This window comes from Crinia signifera, chromosome 6 (assembly GCF_055691185.1).
Source record: "Crinia signifera chromosome 6, ASM5569118v1, whole genome shotgun sequence".
NCBI classification, from domain to species: Eukaryota; Metazoa; Chordata; class Amphibia; order Anura; family Myobatrachidae; genus Crinia; species Crinia signifera.
The window spans coordinates 12,024,656-12,044,972 of record NC_139222.1 but is presented as its reverse complement, the minus strand read 5'-3'; the positions used below and the strand labels follow the sequence as shown (position 1 = coordinate 12,044,972).

Genomic DNA, 20,317 nt, shown 5'->3' with positions numbered 1-20,317 from the left:
TTTCAGGATTTGGGTAAAATGACGGCAACGTGATCTCCTGATTAAGGTGAAACGCCGAGACAACCTTAGGTAAGAAGTGAGGATTGGTTCTTAGTACAATCCTATCCGGCATAATCTTCAGGTATGGCTCTTCCGCCCCTTGGTGCTTGGATTTCACTCACTCTCCTGGCGGAGGTAATAGCTACCAAGAGCACGGCCCATTGTAGTGACCTCATTTTCCACTGTGCCCAAGGCACAACCCCAATTGTAGAGGACATCATTTCCAAAAGTTGTAGACATTTCTTCAATGGAACCGTTGTCCTTACAGTGAGGTCCTTTGCCAGAGAAATAATCTTTGTACATCTCTCCTTCGATAGTTGCAATTTGAAGTTCTTTGCATCGATGATTACTCCTAGAAATTTTATCTCCTGAGTTGGTATTAATTGACTCTTGGGAAGGTTTATTAACCACCCGTGCTCCTGAAGCATGCTCATTACTGTATCCAGGTCTCTCAGAACTTTCTCTCTTGACAACGCTGCAATAAGAATGTCGTCAAGGTACGGCCAAAGTTGAATCCCTGTTCTTCTTAGATTCGCAATTAGTGTTACCAGCACCTTTGTAAACACTCTTGGGGATGTTGTGAGTCCGAATGGAAGGCACGTAAACTGGAAGTGTTCCCCCTGGATACAAAATCTTAGAAACTGTCGATGCGAGAGATGTATTGGTATATGATAGTATGCGTCCTTCAGGTCAAAGGAGACCATGAAACTTCCCTTCTTTATGCCCGCTGTAATTGTCCTTAGCGTTTCCATTCTGAACTTCTTTAGTTCTATAAAGCGATTTAGTCTTCTTAGGTCTATAATGGTCCTGTACCCCCCTGTCGCCTTCTCCACCAAGAACAGGCTGGAATAGAACCCCTTCTTCTGTTGATGGAACGGAACTCTTTCTACTGCTTTGATGTCTATCAACTGCTTCACAATCTTTAGTAGCTCCTTTCTCTCCAAAACCGCCGTAGGCATCCTTGATCGAATAATGACTTTCTCTCGGTACTTGTACAAATTCTATCTTGTAACCTTCTAGTATTATATTTCTCACCCATCTGTCTTGTATTGAAGCCTCCCAAATGCTTGCAAACTGAAGAAGACGTGCTCCTACTGATGGGTGACTCTGACTGTCATTGTCTTGCTCCCCGCTTGAAATTGGAACGAAAAAATCTTCTAGAAGTGCCAAACGCTCCTCTTTGCGAATACGGTCTTCCTGGCCTATATGCCTTCCCTTCTCTATACGTCTGCTTCGCTGAAAAAGAAGAAACTGGATATTTAAACTTCTTTTCTTGTGGTAACTTTAAGGATTTCCCTCCTGTTAGTCTGTGTATGAGAGCATCTAACTTTGAGCCAAACAGAAACGACCCTTCAAAGGGGAGTGACACCAGTCTATTTTTCGAGTGTGCATCCGCCGACCAAGATCTCAGCCAGAGCGCTCTTCTGGTTGCTACACCCGCTGCCATTGATCTGGCGGAAAATGACGTGACATCTAGGGATGCTTCACACAAAAATTCTATCGCTTTTTGAACAGTTTCTAATTTCTTAAGAATATACTGTCTAGAAGTTCCAACTCCAATATCAGAATGAAGCGTAGTACACCATAGCCTCAAGGCTCTAACTACTGAAGCAATAGAAACACTGGCCTTTAAGGATACTGCTGCCGACAAGTGTAACTTTCTCAGAGACCCCTCCATTCTCCTATCCATAGGGTCCTTAAAGGAGGCACCATCCTCCAGTGGAATGGTTGTCCGAGAGGTTATCTCTGCAACCGCAGCATCTACTTTCGGTAGTCCGCACCATTGTAAAAACAGATCATCTTTCACAGGATACATACGGTCAATGCAAAATAACTTTCCTTGTTTCTTTTTAACATTCACCCACTCTTATGATATCAGAGTCTTCATAACTTGATGTACTGGGAAATATTTATTTAGTCTTCTTAGACCTGTCCTCAAACAATAAATCTTCTCCTTCCGCCTGAACTACCTCTTCTTTATAGTTCATTGTTTTATAAATATTCTTCAATACATTTTCTACAATCTCGAAGTTAAAGACTCTATTCTCTTCTTTAACTTCCCCTGGTTCTTCTTCTGAATCCGCTACTACCTCAAACTCCTCTTCAGATGACACGGTTTCAAACTCCGCCTGTGTCCTAGACCTCTTCTGGCCCGGTGACTGACTGAATTCCTCCTTAGATACAAACGACTGCCTCATCCAGTCCATCAGATCCCTTAACATTTTCTTATGACTATCCACTGGTGTAGACTGAACATCACAATCTTCACATAAAGTCTTCTCTTGTGACCCTTCAAATAATTTATCACAAGCCATGCAATTAAGGTTGATATGCTTCTTCTTCCCAGTTTTCTTCTTAGGAACTACAACAGGCACACTAAGAAGAAAGAAGAAGATTTCTATCACTATACTATAAATAAAAACACTACCCTATAGTGCGGCAAAAAATACTATGGCTCACCTCACAGGGGCACTATCAGTCCTGGGGGGGGGGGGGGGGAAGGCAGATCCATCTATACACACCTAATGAGCATATAATAGCATTAGTATATATCAATATATATACACCACACCAATAATTGCATAAAATGCCGCTTCCGCAGACCTATGCCTGCACATGCCTCCGACAGGAGGTCTTACCGTGTCTTCAGATGCCTCAGACCAGCTCAGTATAGAATCCGACTGCCATTCACCTCCTAGAACAGCAGCGTCTAGCTGCCGTTTAAATAGCCGCCTAGAATCAGCAGAGCGCGCTACCAGAAGCCCCTGCCGCCGCGCACAGCCTCCTGGAACCTGTAGTCCCGGCTCCCTGCTGCCGCGGCCGGAAGTGACGTTGCGCATAGTCTTACCGCACCGTCCACGTGCGATGCCCCACTGACCGCTGGGAAATGGAGTCCAGCACCACGCTGCTCTCTAGCCGCGTCCTGTGGTCTCACGCTGTACTAGCGTCTCCAGATACCGGCCGGACCCCGGCTCTTGGCGCCCATACAATAGAGCATTTACCTCCTGAAGTCTTACAGCCCAGCCTGCTTCACCACCATGGATATACATGAACAGACACCCCAAAGGGGCCACACTTCCATGCTGCTTCCCACCAGAGTGAACCCTTCTAATGAGGTAAGCCAGGAAAAAAAATAACACTACCTATCTCAAACTAACAAGGAGACAGGAAAAAAAGACACTCAGGAGAGGGAGGAGCTGGGATTTATACCAGAGGGGGAGGTTCCCGAGGAAAAAAGTAACCTGTCTAACTCAAGGATGTGGGATGAAATCCCTAGGTAATGGCTGCCATGGGGATCGTAGAAGAAAATGATCTTCCAGGCGAGTCAACACCGGTTCACCTACCGCAAAGGCCACAAAAGGTGGGCCCTGAAGCAGACAGGACTAGAGAGATCCCATGGGGCAACTGGGTAACAAAGGGAGGCTGGATATGCAAGACACCCTGCAGGAATGTGCAGACATCCGTTGACAGGGCCACCCGTCGACAGAACCAGATGTACAAGGCCGAAATCTGAACCTTTAAAGATGATAAATGCAACCCAGCCTCCAGGCCCTTCTGCAAAAAGGACAGAACCCTAAGCCAGGTAGTAAGTCCCGGAATTTGTAGCGTAGAGCTTGACACCAGGAAAGATAAGCCCTCCATATGCGATGGTACACCCCCGTCTAGGAAGGTTTCCTCGCCTTGAGCATGGTGGGGATCACTCTTGAGTGAAAGCCCCTGGGTCTTTAACCCGGAGGTCTCAACAGCCCCCCAGTCAATGCCAGGTGCCTCAAGGCCAAGAATTAGACGTGGACCCTGAGAGAGCAGGCCTATGCATAGGGGTAAGCGAATAGGAGGAGCTACTGACAGGGGCTGCAGATCCAAAACCCAGATCCGTCTGGGCCACGGTGGAGCAACCAGGATCAACGTGTCCTCCTCCGGCATCCGCTTGCGAGTAATTCGCAAGAGGAGTGAGTATGGTGGAAATGCGCCATCAACGTGCCATCCTCCGGCATAAGGTTGCGAGTCATTCGCAAGAGGAGTAAGAATGGCGGAAATGCGCCATCAGTGTGGACGGCCACGGGGCGGACAGGGCTTCCACCAGGCAAGCCCCCCCAGGTCATAAGACCCGGACCCGCCCAGTGGAGATATGTGGTTATAGCGAGAGGGCAACAAGGCCACCTCGGTTAGGCTCCACCATGGTACCAGCATTTGAAACACCTCCTTATGGAGTCAAGTAGCCGGCATCAAGGGTCTGATGGCCGAGGAAGACCGTTACCCAAGATAGGGCTCCAAGGATAAAGATCGCAGAAAGAACAGGGATCCTCTTCTTTAGCCCATAAAAGATGCAGGATGGTTCTGTCATTGCTGGCTGACAGCGAGTGCCACCTTGGTGGTTAACATAAGCCACCCGTGTCGCAATGTCCGACTGAACCTGCACTGGGCGATCCTTAAGTCAGGGTTCCGCCAGGCGGAGAGCCCGGAAGACTGTCCTCAGTTCGAGGACGATGATGGAGAGCTGGGCCTACAGAGTGGTCCAGATACCCTGGAATGACCTTTGACAAATGACCTCCCCCTAAACATGGAGACTAGCCTCCGTGGTAAAGAGTGTCCACTGGTGGATCCCGAAAGGCCATCCACGTAGTGAAGTTCCGCCCCGAAGCCACCCTGAAAGAGAGAGAGGCACTGTTGTGTGAACTTCTGGGGCCGGATATTGTGGTAGGGTCCCAACCCCCTGGAGAGAGTCCTCCCATGTAGAGGAATGGAACAGCCTATTTTGCCAATGCAAAGGCCGACACCACAAACCGTAGGGCCCCCCCATGCAGGCATGCACAGACACCCGCCAGGGGGAGAAGAGATGGCTGATCCTGGACTGTAGGGCAGATGGCAATCCCCCAGAAGGGATATCCGCTGCCAAACAGTATCTAATGGCTCTGGCCCGAATAAGAAGGAACCCTCAAAAGGGTTTTTGAGTTCGGGCCTTCCAAGAGCGCAGACCCCAGTAGGTGTGTGCAGCCCAGAGCCGCCACCCCCATGGTAAAGTGTCACCTGATACTTAATAGAAGGCAACAGGTTTTCCCCAGACACCTGTCCGCTGCAAGAGGAGTTGCTCACGTAACTAAGGCCATAGCCACCTAAGCAGACACCTGGGGCAGGAGTGCGTCCACCTTAGGGACTGTCTCCCAGGGGACTCTATCCTCCTGTGGAAGTGGGTAAAAGGAAGGGAAACCGCTTATGGCAAGATAAACTTCCCAACGGATAACTTGTCGAGTATACTGATTTACGGAAGAAACCCAGAGTACACCTAAGGAGGTTCCCAAAGGTGTAGGCGACTCAGCGGGGTCATTTAGGGCAAGGACCTCTTAGATAGCTGAGATGAAGGCCGGCACCTCAAAACGAGGAGTTGGATTGACCTCATCACAGGCCCCCCCATCGACAATACCGTCGTCGACGGCCCCCTCTAGACAATCCTAATTCTAGGTGTCCTCACTTCTGTCTCTCCTGATGGAGGACTGTGTGTACAGAACGCTTCCCCTGTGCGTGGGGCCACACCCGCCAAGGATGGACAGGGAAGCACCCACTCAAGGGGGTTCCACCCTGAGGATAATGCTAGTCCAAGGCTGCAGGGGCGGTGTAGATGAGAGCTTTGTCTACTAGCTGCACCGTCAACTGAGTAAAGAACTTGGGCCAAGCAGGCTCCTGAGAGGAGGCTGTAGCTGTAGGCTTCGCCCACGCATTGTAGCAGCTTGCGTATAAGCTTTACTCAGTCATGGGGGCCTAGGCCAGCATCACAGGATGTACCAGACATCAGCGCCGGAGCCCCAGGGACTCCCCTGGAAGGTATTGCAGTATTATTGCACTGTGAACCGGCAGCTAAAGGCACCGTGAACACAACATACTTTTGACAAGCAGGAATAGTGTTAATACAGTACACAATATACAGCAAGCATACAAGGCAAACAATGCCATAAAATAGGCAGGACGCCTATATGGCACCACCAACACATCATACCTGTGAAAGCTACGCACAGTACCCAGTAAGCTTGTACTAAGCACATATTGCAATGATATAGGCAGGCAGCCTATATGGTGCCGATAACACAGCATACCTGTGTGTACAAGGCATGTACTAGGCAAATATTGTTTGTACAGGTTGAGTATCCCTTATCCGAAATGCTCGGGACCACGAGCATTCCGGATAAGGGAATATTCCGGTTTTTGGAATATTTTTTTTTTAGCTATACTTACCTGCCCCTGGTGGGTCCACCGATGGTCCCTCGGCGTCCATGGAGTCCTCCGGCGTCCAAGGCAGGCCACCAGCACCGTCTCCGGCATCTCCAGCGGTCCCAGGAGTGCTTTGCGTAAGTTCCCAGGCGGGGGGGGGGGGGGAAACAAAAAAAATTTGAATTATTCCAAAAAAACACGGTTTTTGGAATAAATTCGGATACGGGATACCCGACCTGTATTAGGCATAGGCCTATATGGTACAGCCAACAGTCTGACAGGCAGTGATAGTGTTAAGGCTATATACAGTACACAGGAAGCTTGTATTAGTCGTACATTGCTTGTACTAGGCATATGTTAATATACCCATACATTGTTGCAACTTTGCACTGAGGCTGAGCTCTGCAGCTGCAATAGCCGACTAGGGCATGAACTCTGTCTGTAACCTGACTCCTGTTTTTGAGGAGACTGAGGTACAGGGGAGACTGGTCAGGTGCCCGGCAGTGAAAGAGTGGAACACCAGACTGGCCAATAAGCTCTCTGTGTCCCTCTACACATGCTGTAATACAATGCAGGCAAGCATAGCAGAATGCAATGCAATAATGGCACAATGGCTATGCAGCAACAAAGGCTGGCTGGAGCACTATACTGTACAGTGTCCCGAAGGAGGGGTACAGGGGGGACTTGCCCAAATGACCTGGCAGTGAAGAAGTGGACCTTCGGGTGGCTGTGAGCTCCCCCGTGTCCCTTCTCACATGTAGCAGGCAGGAAGGGATGTCAGTGGCGGGAACTCTCTGTGTTATAAACACAGTTCCCTGCCTACTGTCCCCGGGTGGAGAGGCTGATGTGGGGGGGAGCCTTCTCCCCCTGCTAGCAAATGGCCACCAGGGATTGAGTCCTCATGCAGCGCTGGTAAAATGGTGGGGATCCGGCGCGCGCCGGGCGGTCCCGCATACCGTGCGCTGCTGTCCACAAACAAGTTACCCTGGTGGTCCAGCGGGACTGGCGGCAAACCGGCCGACCGCTTGCTAGCCACAGCCGGCGGACCCCCTCGCCGGCTGGAACAGCCGCTATGTGCGCCTCGTTGCGCTACTCGCATGCGCTCCCGGCGGGGAGCGCCTTGCCCTGCACTTGTGGTCCCCGGCGTCCGGTGGTGGCTGTATGCTCCCCAGTGCCCTGGGGCCGCTGCAGGTCCCCACCCATGAGTGGCGATGCAGCTCCGGACCCGGGTGATGGAGCCTGCAGCACAGGGGTCTTTACAGACCCCCAGTGCTGCTGCTCTGTCACTGACAGCAGTCAGTGTAAAATAAAAATAAAATATAAAAATGAATTTAGGCTGCTAAAATAGCAGCCCCTCTAGTAGGTGTATCTGGCTCCTGCCAGCACCCGAAAAAACTGAGCTTCCTGGCCTGGAGGCGGGGTAGAGGAGGGGAGGAGCCCGACTGCCTGGGAGGCAGTTCAAGTTTAACCTCTAGGGTGCTGGTGCTCTCCCATCTCCTTACTACCCACTGTAACGCTGTGGCCCCTGATGTCTCCCGAAGGAGAAAAAAGATTAGGGGCAGTGACAGAGGAGGGGGCGGGATAAGAGATTAGGGGCAGTGACAGAGGAGGGGGCGGGATAAGAGATTAGGGGCAGTGACAGAGGAGGGGGCGGGATAAGAGATTAGGCCAGTGACAGAGGAGGGGGCGGGATAAGAGATTAGAGGCAGTGACAGAGGAGGGGGCGGGATAAGAGATTAGGGGCAGTGAAGGGTTAATCAGCCATCTTGTTTTCATTGAAGGGTTAATCAGCCATCTTGTTTCTCTATGTCTGTCCCTGCTGATTTCAAGGTGGTTATATCCTGGCTCTTTTCCAGTACTCGCTGCTATCATAAACTTTGTTACTTTCCTTAGACACTGTACATTCTGTGCTTTCTCATAACTAACGAATACTACACAAGGCGATGTATAAGCCACCCCACAAAGACACTGCTATTGCCCTACCTCTGCACCAAATATTAACCAATCATGTAATTGAACCAGCGTCGTTTGTTGTGTATAAATATGTTGTTTTCGTCATCATTAAATCAGAGTTCAACCTTGTATCTGTGGTCATCGTTACTGGTCATATCATATGAGGTTGCACTCTCACGGAGCTCTAAGGGGTCTTCACACTGAGGTCAAATAAGGTAATTAATAGATCAGACAATCGATACATCGGCGTATGATCGATTCTCTTCAAGTGGGGGCTCGGCCACCGGGATGCGAGGTCCATTCCTACACAGATGTCATAAAGATTTTACAGTCTGCCTGAATCTGTTGTGAGGTTACGGACATACTCGATCCTGAACCTGTGACACCATGCCTGGGGTATGTTGAATGTCTTATATAGAAGTTAGAGTCTTCTATCATAGAAGTTAAAGTCTTCGAACCTGTGACACCATGCCTGGGGTATGTTGAATGTCTTATATAGAAGTTAGAGTCTTCTATCATAGAAGTTAAAGTCTTCTATTTTTGTGCACATAACCTGATCTGGGATCAGATGCCGTACTTGGAGTACGAAGGAGACCTGGGGTCTTTAGTCTAAATAGTACCTCACTTTGAACGCCCATTCTTTATTGGCCAATTGTCTTTATTGTATTGTCTTAAAGTATAAGTTTTTTTTTCATTCAATATCCCTGTGTGATTGGTGAGTATACACACTCGTGATATCTGTATTTCCTTGTAAACCGTGCGGCTGGTAAGTTCACGCACAATAACTTCACCATTTGTCTAATCTGACTACTGTATGCCAACAGACTTGCGGACTTTATGCTCTCCTTCTCGGAGTAACGCAACGTGAGGCTTCACATACAGTTCTCAGCAACATAACAACAAGACTCTGTCCACCGTCACGTAGACGGTCTGTTGTTTCACTAACATTTTGTACTTTTATATTTAATGGGATGTATCTAGAGGAAATATAGTTCATATAATATTCAGATAAAGACCAACCCTCACAGTCTGCTGCCACAGGTCCCGACCTGCCTGACTGAAGACGGTGCCCCTGGTCTGAGTATTAAGAACTTTCCACGCTCCCATTCATAGTCAGAAATATTGATACACAATCATACCCCGACATGGGTGGAAATAATAGTAAGAATAAAACAGTCTATCCACCCCCATTACCTAGTGAAATATGTAAGGAGTATGTTGCCCACAAATTATTACCTTGTTAATCCATGAGGTGGACAATATAATAGATGGGACTGGAATCAAGTCCCCAGTATTAATACCCCGATCCCTGCAATATAGTAAACAGCTGCAGATTATCCCCTTAACAAAGCACAGGAGATAACTGACATGTGGAATGAAATCACCGTACACCAGTTCAGCTTTGAAAGATCTATTTTCTATTGAGCTCTCAGGGTGTACGGCGGATTCCTGCTGGGCTTCTGTGTCTTTGCTGGAAGAGGGGGGTCTGAGGGGGGAGCTGCAGTATTGGCCTCTCTCTCCCTAACACTGAACATCGCTGCCTATTGCAGTTTCATGAAAATAGAAACCTACAGTCACTGAATTTTGGAAGAGATTTAAAAGATGCTGGACTGAGGAAACGGGACTATTTCTTGAAATATTCCCTTTACTCATTTCCACCTTTACCAATAACCTACACCCCTCCATTTCCACGCCAGTCAAACAGAATGTCTCTACCTGGACATCTGACAAACTCACTGAATTTAGTGAGCACTTATATGAAAAAGAATCTGCTGGATGTTTTGATATGAAGAAGACTGTCGTCACTTCTACTCACAACTTCCAAAATAATAACAGAGGCCCACCAAATAGACCAAATAGGGGGATCCCACAAAATAACCAGAAAAGACCATATAGACCCCCTCAGGGTCCAACACCCCGTGCGCCTCCATACAACAGAGATTACAACAATACTGGTGCAGTACCAAGACAAACAACTTGTTTCAACTGTGGCCGGAATACACACTGGGCTAGGGACTGTCCACTCCCTCCCCAGAAACCACAACAACCTTACATTCCCAGACCCCAACAGGGACCATACAGACCACACTCAACATCAGTTCAAGACCATGTACGTTTCAGAGTGGACTGGTCTGACCCTGCACATTGACGGGGCCCGGAGGAGGGTATCCCATCTTTTGCACAGTTCACTACTCATTGGGAAGATTCACCCCTCATCACATTATATGTTGATGATAAAAAAAACTGTCCTTTCTAGTAGACAGTGGGGCAACAACCAGTGTTTTGTGTTCTCTTAACTATGATGGTGAACTGCAAAAGACTACTCCTTCAATGGGAATCAACGGGATACCCACTGACACATACCTGACTGACCCAGTTATCATACGCTCTGACAAGGGAAAACACTTAGGGATACACCAATTCAGGATCATCCCAGAATGTCCTGTTAACTTACTGGGCCGTGACTTGTTTAGTAAATTCCACATCTCCATCTCACCCTCTCCACAAGGGAGTGAGCTCCAAGTCACCTCCCCACACTTTGTGTCACTACAAAATACTCTGGACAACTCACTTGATCAAATTGATGATAGAATTTGGGCCATTGGCCCTTATGACACTGGCTTCATACCCTGTACACCATACAAAGCCAAGCTCAAACCAGATACACAACCCGTGTTTTGCAGACAATATCCACTCTCACCAGAAAAGATTGAAGGTCTTAGACCTATGATACATGACTTCCTCGAACAAGGCATACTCAGGTACATTGTCTCACCTTACTCGACACCTATCAACCCTGTTGCTAAGGCCGATGGCTCTGTTAGATTCGTACAAGACTTGAGAAAAGTAAATGATCTCATTGTTCCTATTGCACCCATAGTACCTGACATCAATTCACTCATCTCAGCAATCCCTGCAAACGCAACCCACTTTAATGTCATAGATTTGAAAAACGCATCTTTAGCATTCCTATAGACACAGAGACCCAATTACTCTTTACTTTTTCATTTGAAGGTAAACAATTAACCTGGTGTCGTTTACCCCAAGGCTATATTGACTCTCCAGTGGTCTATAGCATAATCCTCCAAGCCACATTGGCTCCATGGCACCCCCCCCATAGTTCTGTCCTGCTACAGTATGCAGATGATCTGCTTCTCTGTAGTGTCACCGAGGAGACCAGCCGGTTAGATGGAATCTCATTGTTAAACTGGTTAGCAGAATGTGGACACAAAGTGTCAAGAGAAAAATTGCAATGGTGTAAAACGCATGTCAATTACCTGGGTTTTGTACTCTCTGAGGGAGAAAGAAAAATCAGTCCACAACGCATACAGTCTGTATTGGGCCTGGTCACCCCAACTACCCAGAAGGATATGTTGTCTTTCTTGGGTATGGTAAGTTACTGCAGACAGTGGATCTCTGATTGTTCCTACTATGATAATATCTTGAGACAATGCACACTCAAAGACAAACCCAAGGTTATACAATGGTCAGATGAAATGTATTCTGCATTTAAAAAATTGAAAGAAATGTTAGTACAGAGTCCCGCGCTTGGTCTCCCGGACTATATGTTATCATTTCACTTGTTTGCAAGGGACACATGTACAACTATGGCGGGTGTACTGACCCAACTTCATGGAGGCAAAATGCGCCCAGTCGCATTCTTCTCAAAGGTAATGCCTGTCACTGTGCAAGGAATGCCAGCTTGTCTTCGAGCACTGGCTGCCTGTGCAATGGTTGTTGAGATGTCCACATCACTTACATTAGGACATCCTACTGTGTTACATACCACACATAATGTCCTCTCCATCCTTAAAGGTCTACACACACAACACATGTCTGCCCAAAGACTCAGCGGCTATGAAGTACTCCTACTAGGGAACCCTTCTCTCACTGTAAAATACGCAACAAACACAGAAGGACCTGTCCCTGTACTAAACGCACTTTTAGGTCTTAAAGGACCTGACGACGAGGCGCCGCCTCAACATGACTGTACTCTGACAATTGACTCAGAAACTTCACCCAGACAAGACATGTCGACTGTGCCTATCCCCGATGCCGACATAATATTTGTTGACGGCTCCTGCAGCCGTCCCAATGACAACACGTACCAGGCAGGATATGCAGTGGTTAAACTTCCAAACACCACCCTTGAAGCAAAGACAGTCCCCTTACAGTCAGCACAAGCTGCAGAACTCATTGCACTCACTCGAGCTTGTCACATTTACAAAGACAAACCTGTCACAATTTACACAGACTCCAAATACGTTTACGGAGTTGTTCATGATCATGGTATGATCTGGCAACGCCGAGGCTTCACTGGCGCTGATGGGAAAGGCATATCACATGCGCAACTCATCACAGATCTCTTACACGCCATTACATTACCATCTCAAATTGCCATCCTTCATTGTAAAGCACACACTGGAGGAAAGGATGATATCAGCAAAGGCAACGCTCTTGCTGATACCGCTGCTAAACGTGCTGCCACTATAGCAACATATAACCTCACTCTTGCTGTCATCTCGCCTCCTTCGTTAGATGATACATACCTACTGACAGAATTACAGGCTGCTGCCTCTAATTCAGATCTATCAGATTGGACATATCCAATACTGCAGAAGAATCCACGGACTGGATTAATCTGCAAAGAGGGGAAACCATGTATACCCCAAACCAGTGCATCATTGTTCATAGCACACTACCACGGAGTAGGACACCATAATATAGTAACAACTACTTTACTCCTCTCCAATGATTTCTACATTACTAATGCAAAAGATCTCATTAAACAATACATCAGTAGATGTATAATATGTCTCAGAAACAACCCAAATAACCCAGACAAAGCAAGACACCAGCACCTAGAATACCCAACCACTCCATTCACTCACCTGCAAATCGATTTTACACATATCAATAATGCAGGAAGACAGGAATATGCCCTGGTCATTGTCGACATGTTTTCTCGGTGGCCAGAAGCATATGCCACTAAATCAGAAGATGCAAAAACAGTAGCCCGCATACTCACGCGAGAGATCATTCCGCGCTGAGGATGCCCGCTCCGAATCAATAGCGATAAAGGTTCAGCCTTCACAGCCAAAGTCACAGCAGAACTAGTCAAAGCACTGCAAATAGAATGGAAGTTTCACATTCCATATCACCCACAGAGAATGACTCCACAAAAGACTCTAGGTTACTCCCCCTTTGAAATACTAATGGGCAGACCTTTCCCCACTCCCTGGGCAAAGAACCCTTTAGTTACCACAGAAGGAGACTTAGAAATAATAAGAGAAGAGTATGTCAGATCCCTAATACAGAAACTTAATGAAGTTGAACAAAATGTTATCTTTAAGAATCCTTCTCATCCACAGATACCCACTCACCCATTCAGGGTTGGAGACAAGGTCGTAGTGAAAGTGTTGCCGAGAAACAAGCACCCCGGAGATTTCACCTACGGTCCAGAAACAGAAGTGGTCGCGGTTACCAGGACGGCTGTCCTCACCGACGAAGGACCAACGTGGATCCATGCATCCAGAGTGAAGAAAATTCCACCTCCACCACACGTCAACACAGAGGTCGACACCGATCCCGAGACTGACACAGACGGGACGAGAGAGGTAATAACGGGAGCCAGTGGCTCTGACCTCCAACTTGGAGAAGACCTGCCGGCTGGAGGTGATGAGGAATCAGGGGTACAACATTCTGAAGCCGAGGACGACGCTACAGGATATGACTCCCCCCACCTTAGCCCTAGTGATTTTATTCGGGCTTGTTCTTTATAACTGTTTTGCTGAAGTTGATATTACTCAGAATGATGGACGTTTTACCTTCTGGTATAATTCTTCTAGTACAACTGTTGCTACTTTCATATTTTCTTATTGTGATATTGTATCTTGTTCAAACAATCAAGGCGGGAATCGAGAAGAACCACCGCTGCCCTGGCTGTGTAACATCCAACACACACCACACGCTGTAAGTCACGTATATATCTGTGTCACTAGTACTTACTGGGGAGATTCTTGCAACTCATGGGGGGCTGTTGGGTGGAACACTAGAGCAGATACCACTGCCTTTGATATCAGCCAAGACTGGGGATATTACCCCGATGTTGGCATCCATAAATGGTCCAATGGTCGATCCTTACTAGCCCGTATGTCCCTACGAAAAAAGGGCACCTGCAATGGCCAATTTATCATTAACTTAGAAAACCCGGCCCCCGGTGATGCCGGACTGTATGTCTTGGGTAAATATCAATCAGGGGAAAACGGGGGCCCAAGAGGAAAATTCCATTTAAAGGACATGTACGATAACCCAGAATACACCGCCCTCAAAGCCACTGTAAAACCTAAAACACCACCATCATTCCTTAAACCACATGTCACTACTTTTAATGATATGTTAGCCATTAATAATCCCACGTATGAAGATACCATGTCTATGGAAACAGGTTTCTCTGATGTAAACTATTGGTTAGAATGGATGAAGAATAATGCCCGCAAGGTTAATCAAACTGATTGCTATGTGTGTGGAAAGTCCAGACCCCATTTAGGTACTGTACCCATACACATACCACCTGAACAGGATAAATGCTTTTTTAGTTTATACACTGACACTGTAATAGAAGAAGCCAAATGTGAACAATGGAAAAAGGAATACCCCATTATGACAAAGAATACCAACCCTGGTAGTACTATAACTATTTACCCCGGTAATTACACTTGTTATTTCTCTAATAGTACTGATCAAAATGTTGTACAATTGAAATTGTTTCCTGATGGGTATTGTGCTGAAAGAAGACATATCACCATACCCACCATGAAGAAATCTTTGGGAGATATTTATTTTATTTGTGGAGACATGAGACTCAGGACAAAGCTGGATAATCCTTGGAAAGGAGAGTGTGCCCTGGCAAAGATCATTATGCCCATACACATTCTCCCAGCCGATTTGCCTGAGCCTCCTCCCACAGATAAACCTAACACAAACTCCAGAAACAAAAGAGAAGCTCCAAAGGAAAGCTTCGATCCACACATATACATAGACACTATTGGTGTTCCCCGGGGAGTTCCTAAAGAATTTAAGGCTCGTGATGAGGTCGCTGCCGGCTTCGAGTCCCTGTTTCCCCAGGTAACCATCAATAAAAATGTGAACTGGATAAATTACATATATTATAATCAACAGCGCTTCGTTAATGATACTAGGGACGCTTTGAAAGGTATTGCTGAACAGTTGGAAGTTACATCACAAATGACATTTCAGAATTGTATGGCTTTAGATATGATGCTTGCCGAGAAAGGAGGAACCTGTGTGTACATAGGTAAGATTGATGGATGCTGTACTTATATCCCAGACAACACAGGTCCTAATGGGAAAACTACCCTAGCTATTAAACATCTAGAAGATTTATCCATCGAACTCAAGAAGAACTCAGGTGTCACGGACCCCTGGAGTAGCTGGTTTGGATGGCTAAACGATTGGAAACACGCACTAACTAACACAAATAGGCATGTTTATTCTCATTATAATTATTGTACTTATGATAGTAGGATATTGTGTCTTTCCCATATGTAAGAAGATTGGTTCCAAGTACCTGGATAATGTAACACCTGCTATGTACACTGATCTCGCCAAAAGCCTTCCCTCACCAGAAGATTATAGTGAATATGTTAAAATCCATCGTACCAAACAAGATGCCATCTACAAGAATCAAATTGTCTAAAAAGGACATTGATTCTAAGAGGGGATTGAAGGGTTAATCAGCCATCTTGTTTTCATTGAAGGGTTAATCAGCCATCTTGTTTCTCTATGTCTGTCCCTGCTGATTTCAAGGTGGTTATATCCTGGCTCTTTTCCAGTACTCGCTGCTATCATAAACTTTGTTACTTTCCTTAGACACTGTACATTCTGTGCTTTCTCATAACTAACGAATACTACACAAGGCGATGTATAAGCCACCCCACAAAGACACTGCTATTGCCCTACCTCTGCACCAAATATTAACCAATCATGTAATTGAACCAGCGTCGTTTGTTGTGTATAAATATGTTGTTTTCGTCATCATTAAATCAGAGTTCAACCTTGTATCTGTGGTCATCGTTACTGGTCATATCATATGAGGTTGCACTCTCACGGAGCTCTAAGGGGTCTTCACACTGAGGTCAAATAAGGTAATTAATAGATCAGACAATCGATACATCGGCGTATGATCGATTCTCTTCAGGCAGTGACAGAGGAGGGGGCGGGATAAGAGATTAGGGGCAGTGACAGAGGAGGGGGCGGGATAAGAGATTAGGGGCAGTGACAGAGGAGGGGGCGGGATAAGAGATTAGGGCAGTGACAGAGGAGGGGGCGGGATAAGAGATTAGGGCAGTGACAGAGGAGGGGGCGGGATAAGAGATTAGGGCAGTGACAGAGGAGGGGGCGGGATAAGAGATATGGGGCAGTGACAGAGGAGGGGGCGGGGTAAGAGATTAGGTCAGTGACAGAGGAGGGGGCGGGACAAGAGACTGATGTAGTGACTGAACATATACAACTCATGTGTACGTAGGGGCAGATGTACTAAGCCTTAGAAAGCAACCAATCAGCTCCTGTCATTTATCAAACACAGCCCATAACATGGCAGCTAGGATCTGATTGGCTGGTACTATACCACTCCCCTTATACCACTCACCTGTGCTGATACCTGTAGGGATCTCCTCCTCCTTACACGGCTGATCTCCCCTCACATACGTCTCCTCTTCTCCTTCTAGGTTCTCCTCTTTAATATTAGTCAGAGCTTCCTCCTATTACCCCACAATACAATGAGATACAGGAGTAATGGTCAGTAATGCAGAATACACAGAAGTCTATCAGTAAGACGCACACAGCCGCTGTACAGCAGGAAGTCACTGGTGTGTGATGGGAGCTAATCTCTATCTATGTGATACATGTGCAATGTCATGTATGATCTGTGCACATAACACGGGTCTATGTTACACATAATTACTATGTACAGGCTTTAGTACAGGGGACATTGGTTTGCAGATTGGGGAAGAGATGGTATTTCCCTGTGTCTGGTTATTACTTAGGCCTAGGTCCTACCTGCTGCCACCCTCGGTCCTATCCCAGCTACAGCACCGGGGATCACATGCCTGTGTTCCCCTGTGGTAGACACCTGCCCCGGGGAGCGCTGTCACCTCGGGATTATATTCCCCCGGAGTATGGCCATCGGCGTGGAGGACCTACATGACCGCCATATATCCATCAGCGTGATTCCTTGTAAGGGGATCAGTGGCAGTTTTACTACCGGACCTTCCATCATCCACCACCAACAGACCCCGGGGACCCTGACTCTCTGATATGTGATGTCAGGTGGAGTGGACGACGTGTAGCGTGACCTAGATCTAGTGCGTGACCTCCCAACATCGGTCCAGGTCCCAGTGAGCCTTTGATTCAGCCATCTGGGATGTCTCGTGGGTCCTCTGCTTGCCCCTGCTAACATGTCCCGTAGTGTTATCCTTGTCTCCCTGGTGCCTCCTATCCCTCCTCATCATACAGCCTTCCCTTTACTCATCTGTAAGGGGAATATTCTATTATCCTTTAGGCTAATTTGGATGATGAAAACAAACAACCGTCAGCAATGCATTGGTGATGCAGGTGGACACTGTACAGTCTTGGGGAGAAACGTACTAAAATGGGAGTTCACAAGGGATATTGCTATGGGCAACCAACATCCCTGTGTCAGTAATAGAGATAGGAGTGTCACTGTGACACTCCCAGACCCCCTCACCTCCCCAGTCAGGTCCCTGTGTCAGTGATAGAGATAAGAGTGATGTCACTGTGACGCTCCCAGACCCCCTCACCTCCCCGGTCAGGTCCCTGTGTCAGTAATAGAGATTAGAGTGATGTCACTGTGATGCTCCCAGACCCCCTCACCTCTCCAGTCAGGTCCCTGTGTCAGTGATAGAGATAAGAGTGATGTCACTGTGACGCTCCCAGACTCCCTCACCTCCCCAGTCAGGTCCCTGTGTTAGTAATAGAGATAAGAGTGATGTCACTGTGACGCTCCCAGACCCCCTCACCTCCCGTCAGGTCCCTGTGTCAGTAATAGAGATAAGAGTGATGTCACTGTGACGCTCCCAGACCCCCTCACCTCCCGTCAGGTCCCTGTGTCAGTAATAGAGATAAGAGTGATGTCACTGTGACGCTCCCAGACCCCCTCTCCTCCCCAGTCAGGTCCCTGTGTCAGTAATAGAGATAAGAGTGATGTCACAAGTGACCTCTGACCTTGTATATTACTGTTTCCATGATGGCGCCTCTACAGTCCTCTGTGTAACGTCTCTGTGGGCGTCTCGCAGCGTAATCCCTCTGCCAATAGGGGAGAATAAACACACATGTAAACGGAAGCAAAAGAACGGAGCCGTAGCACAATGTGCATAAAGTGACAATAAGCAGCACAAAGTCCCCTAATACCGGGAACACGACGCCCCCACGCTGCATTCTGTAGTAGGGTAGAGGGAATATGGCCGGCGCTAGCGTCCAGTGAGGATGTAATAATACCACAGATACCCCCATTAGGATTAATAACGTATGTACCAATAATTACCCCAAATTACAGGACATAAATGTAAACAAGTTATTGTACACAAACTACATACATAATACACACATACATAGTGATAGCAGGGTGGTGACCAATAGCAGCCTGGCACCAGGTGTGGGTGCTGTGGAGGGATTTGGAATCGTGGGGGGTCCCGGTATTAGCGGCTTGGCACCATCCTGACGCGTTTCGTACACAGAGACCCATCATCCTGTATGGAGAGCGAGCACGTTACATTCCGGGGTATTTATACCATTCACAAGCTCTTGATTGGTCAGATATAGGATCCCACATACACACTGCTGCTGGGGGGGTTGGAAGCTGCCATCAGAACAGCCCTCATTAATCACTAAGAAAAACCTTGGTGGTACCATCGATGGTGGATAGTCATACGGTTTACCACCATCGATGGAGCAAGTCTCTGGAACCCAGCATTAAACCATCGATGATCGAGGGCCAGGCCCTACCTCCCCCCACACACACAGGTGAAACCTGTAATAGGGACTGTGCGGGCTCCTTCTTCCCATCCACCGCACCCAGACCATCCTCATACACCGCCCATGTCCCCCCCCCCCCACCCGGTAGTGTCTAGATCCCCTTCAGTTTTGACAATTTTCCCCATCATGCCCTGCATACCTCCCAACAATCCCGATTTGATCGGGACAGTCCCGATTGTCGGGGGCCTGTCCCGATGTCCCACCCGCGGGTGGCAGTGTCCCGCGGTGTGGGGGGGCTGGTGGGAGTCCCCCCTGTCAGCTGCTAAGCAGCGGGGGAATAAACGCTGTGCGCATGCGCACAGCGCCTATTCCCATACCTCCCAACTTCTGTCCGGAGGAAATAGCGAGCGCCCGAAAAGGGGGCGGGGCGTATGCAAATGAGGGCGCAGCTTATGCTAATTAGCAGCGACATCATTTTCATACGAGAATAGACGCCGTGCGCATGCGCACAGCGTCTATTCTACTAGATTGGGGGGTCTCCCAACTGCCACCCCCCGCAGCGGGACAATGCCTGCCGCGGGTGGGACGTCGTGACAGGACCCGAAAATCGGGACTGTCCCGACGGAATCGTGACAGTTGGGAGGTATGTATTCCCGCAGCCAGGGGACTGGGGGCATGGCTAGAGGCTCACAGAGCCTCTGGGTCATGCCCCCATAGCGGCAAAATGGGGGCGTGGCCTAGCGGAAGAGCCGCGAGTATAGGTCACGCCCCCAAATTAGGCCACGCCCCCCGCAGGAGCACCTTCCCGCCTGCAGAGCGTCAAAAGTTGGGAGGTATGCCCTGGGTCCACGTATACCTGGGGGTGGAATATAAATCTGTGGCAAGGGAAGCGAGCCACCGTGCCTGAAGCATGCGAGCGTAGCGAGCCCGCGAGGGTACAATGTACCTATAATAAAACAAAATAACCTACACCTACGTGAATTACGGATAAAATAAAAAAAACGTTGTGAGGGCATCTAACAACTTCCGCCCTCACTGAAAATCACTTCCTGTAACCAATACTGCATGGGAACTAGTCTCTACCATGATCACCCCCAGACAGTGC

The 20,317-nt window shown here is 47.9% G+C and overlaps 1 protein-coding gene and 1 long non-coding RNA gene across 2 annotated transcripts in view; one reads left to right on the top strand and one right to left on the bottom strand.

The window, feature by feature from the left end:
- The window catches only part of LOC146009954 (uncharacterized), a 32,985-nt gene extending 13,713 nt beyond the window's left edge, over positions 1 to 19,272 (bottom strand). Inside the window, exons 1-3 of the mRNA XM_083150631.1 lie at positions 18,849 to 19,272; positions 18,463 to 18,543; positions 16,868 to 16,979 (exon numbers count right to left, since the gene is read on the bottom strand). Of these exons, the coding sequence (XP_083006757.1) occupies positions 16,868 to 16,979; positions 18,463 to 18,483 (133 nt within the window). The 5' untranslated portion in view covers positions 18,484 to 18,543; positions 18,849 to 19,272. The remainder of the gene's footprint in view (positions 1 to 16,867; positions 16,980 to 18,462; positions 18,544 to 18,848) is intronic.
- Positions 7,995 to 14,065, top strand: LOC146009994 (uncharacterized). The gene is made up of 2 exons (XR_014444711.1): positions 7,995 to 8,411; positions 13,569 to 14,065. It is a non-coding gene; the product is annotated as an uncharacterized LOC146009994 (long non-coding RNA).
- Positions 19,273 to 20,317: the final 1,045 nt, after the last annotated feature.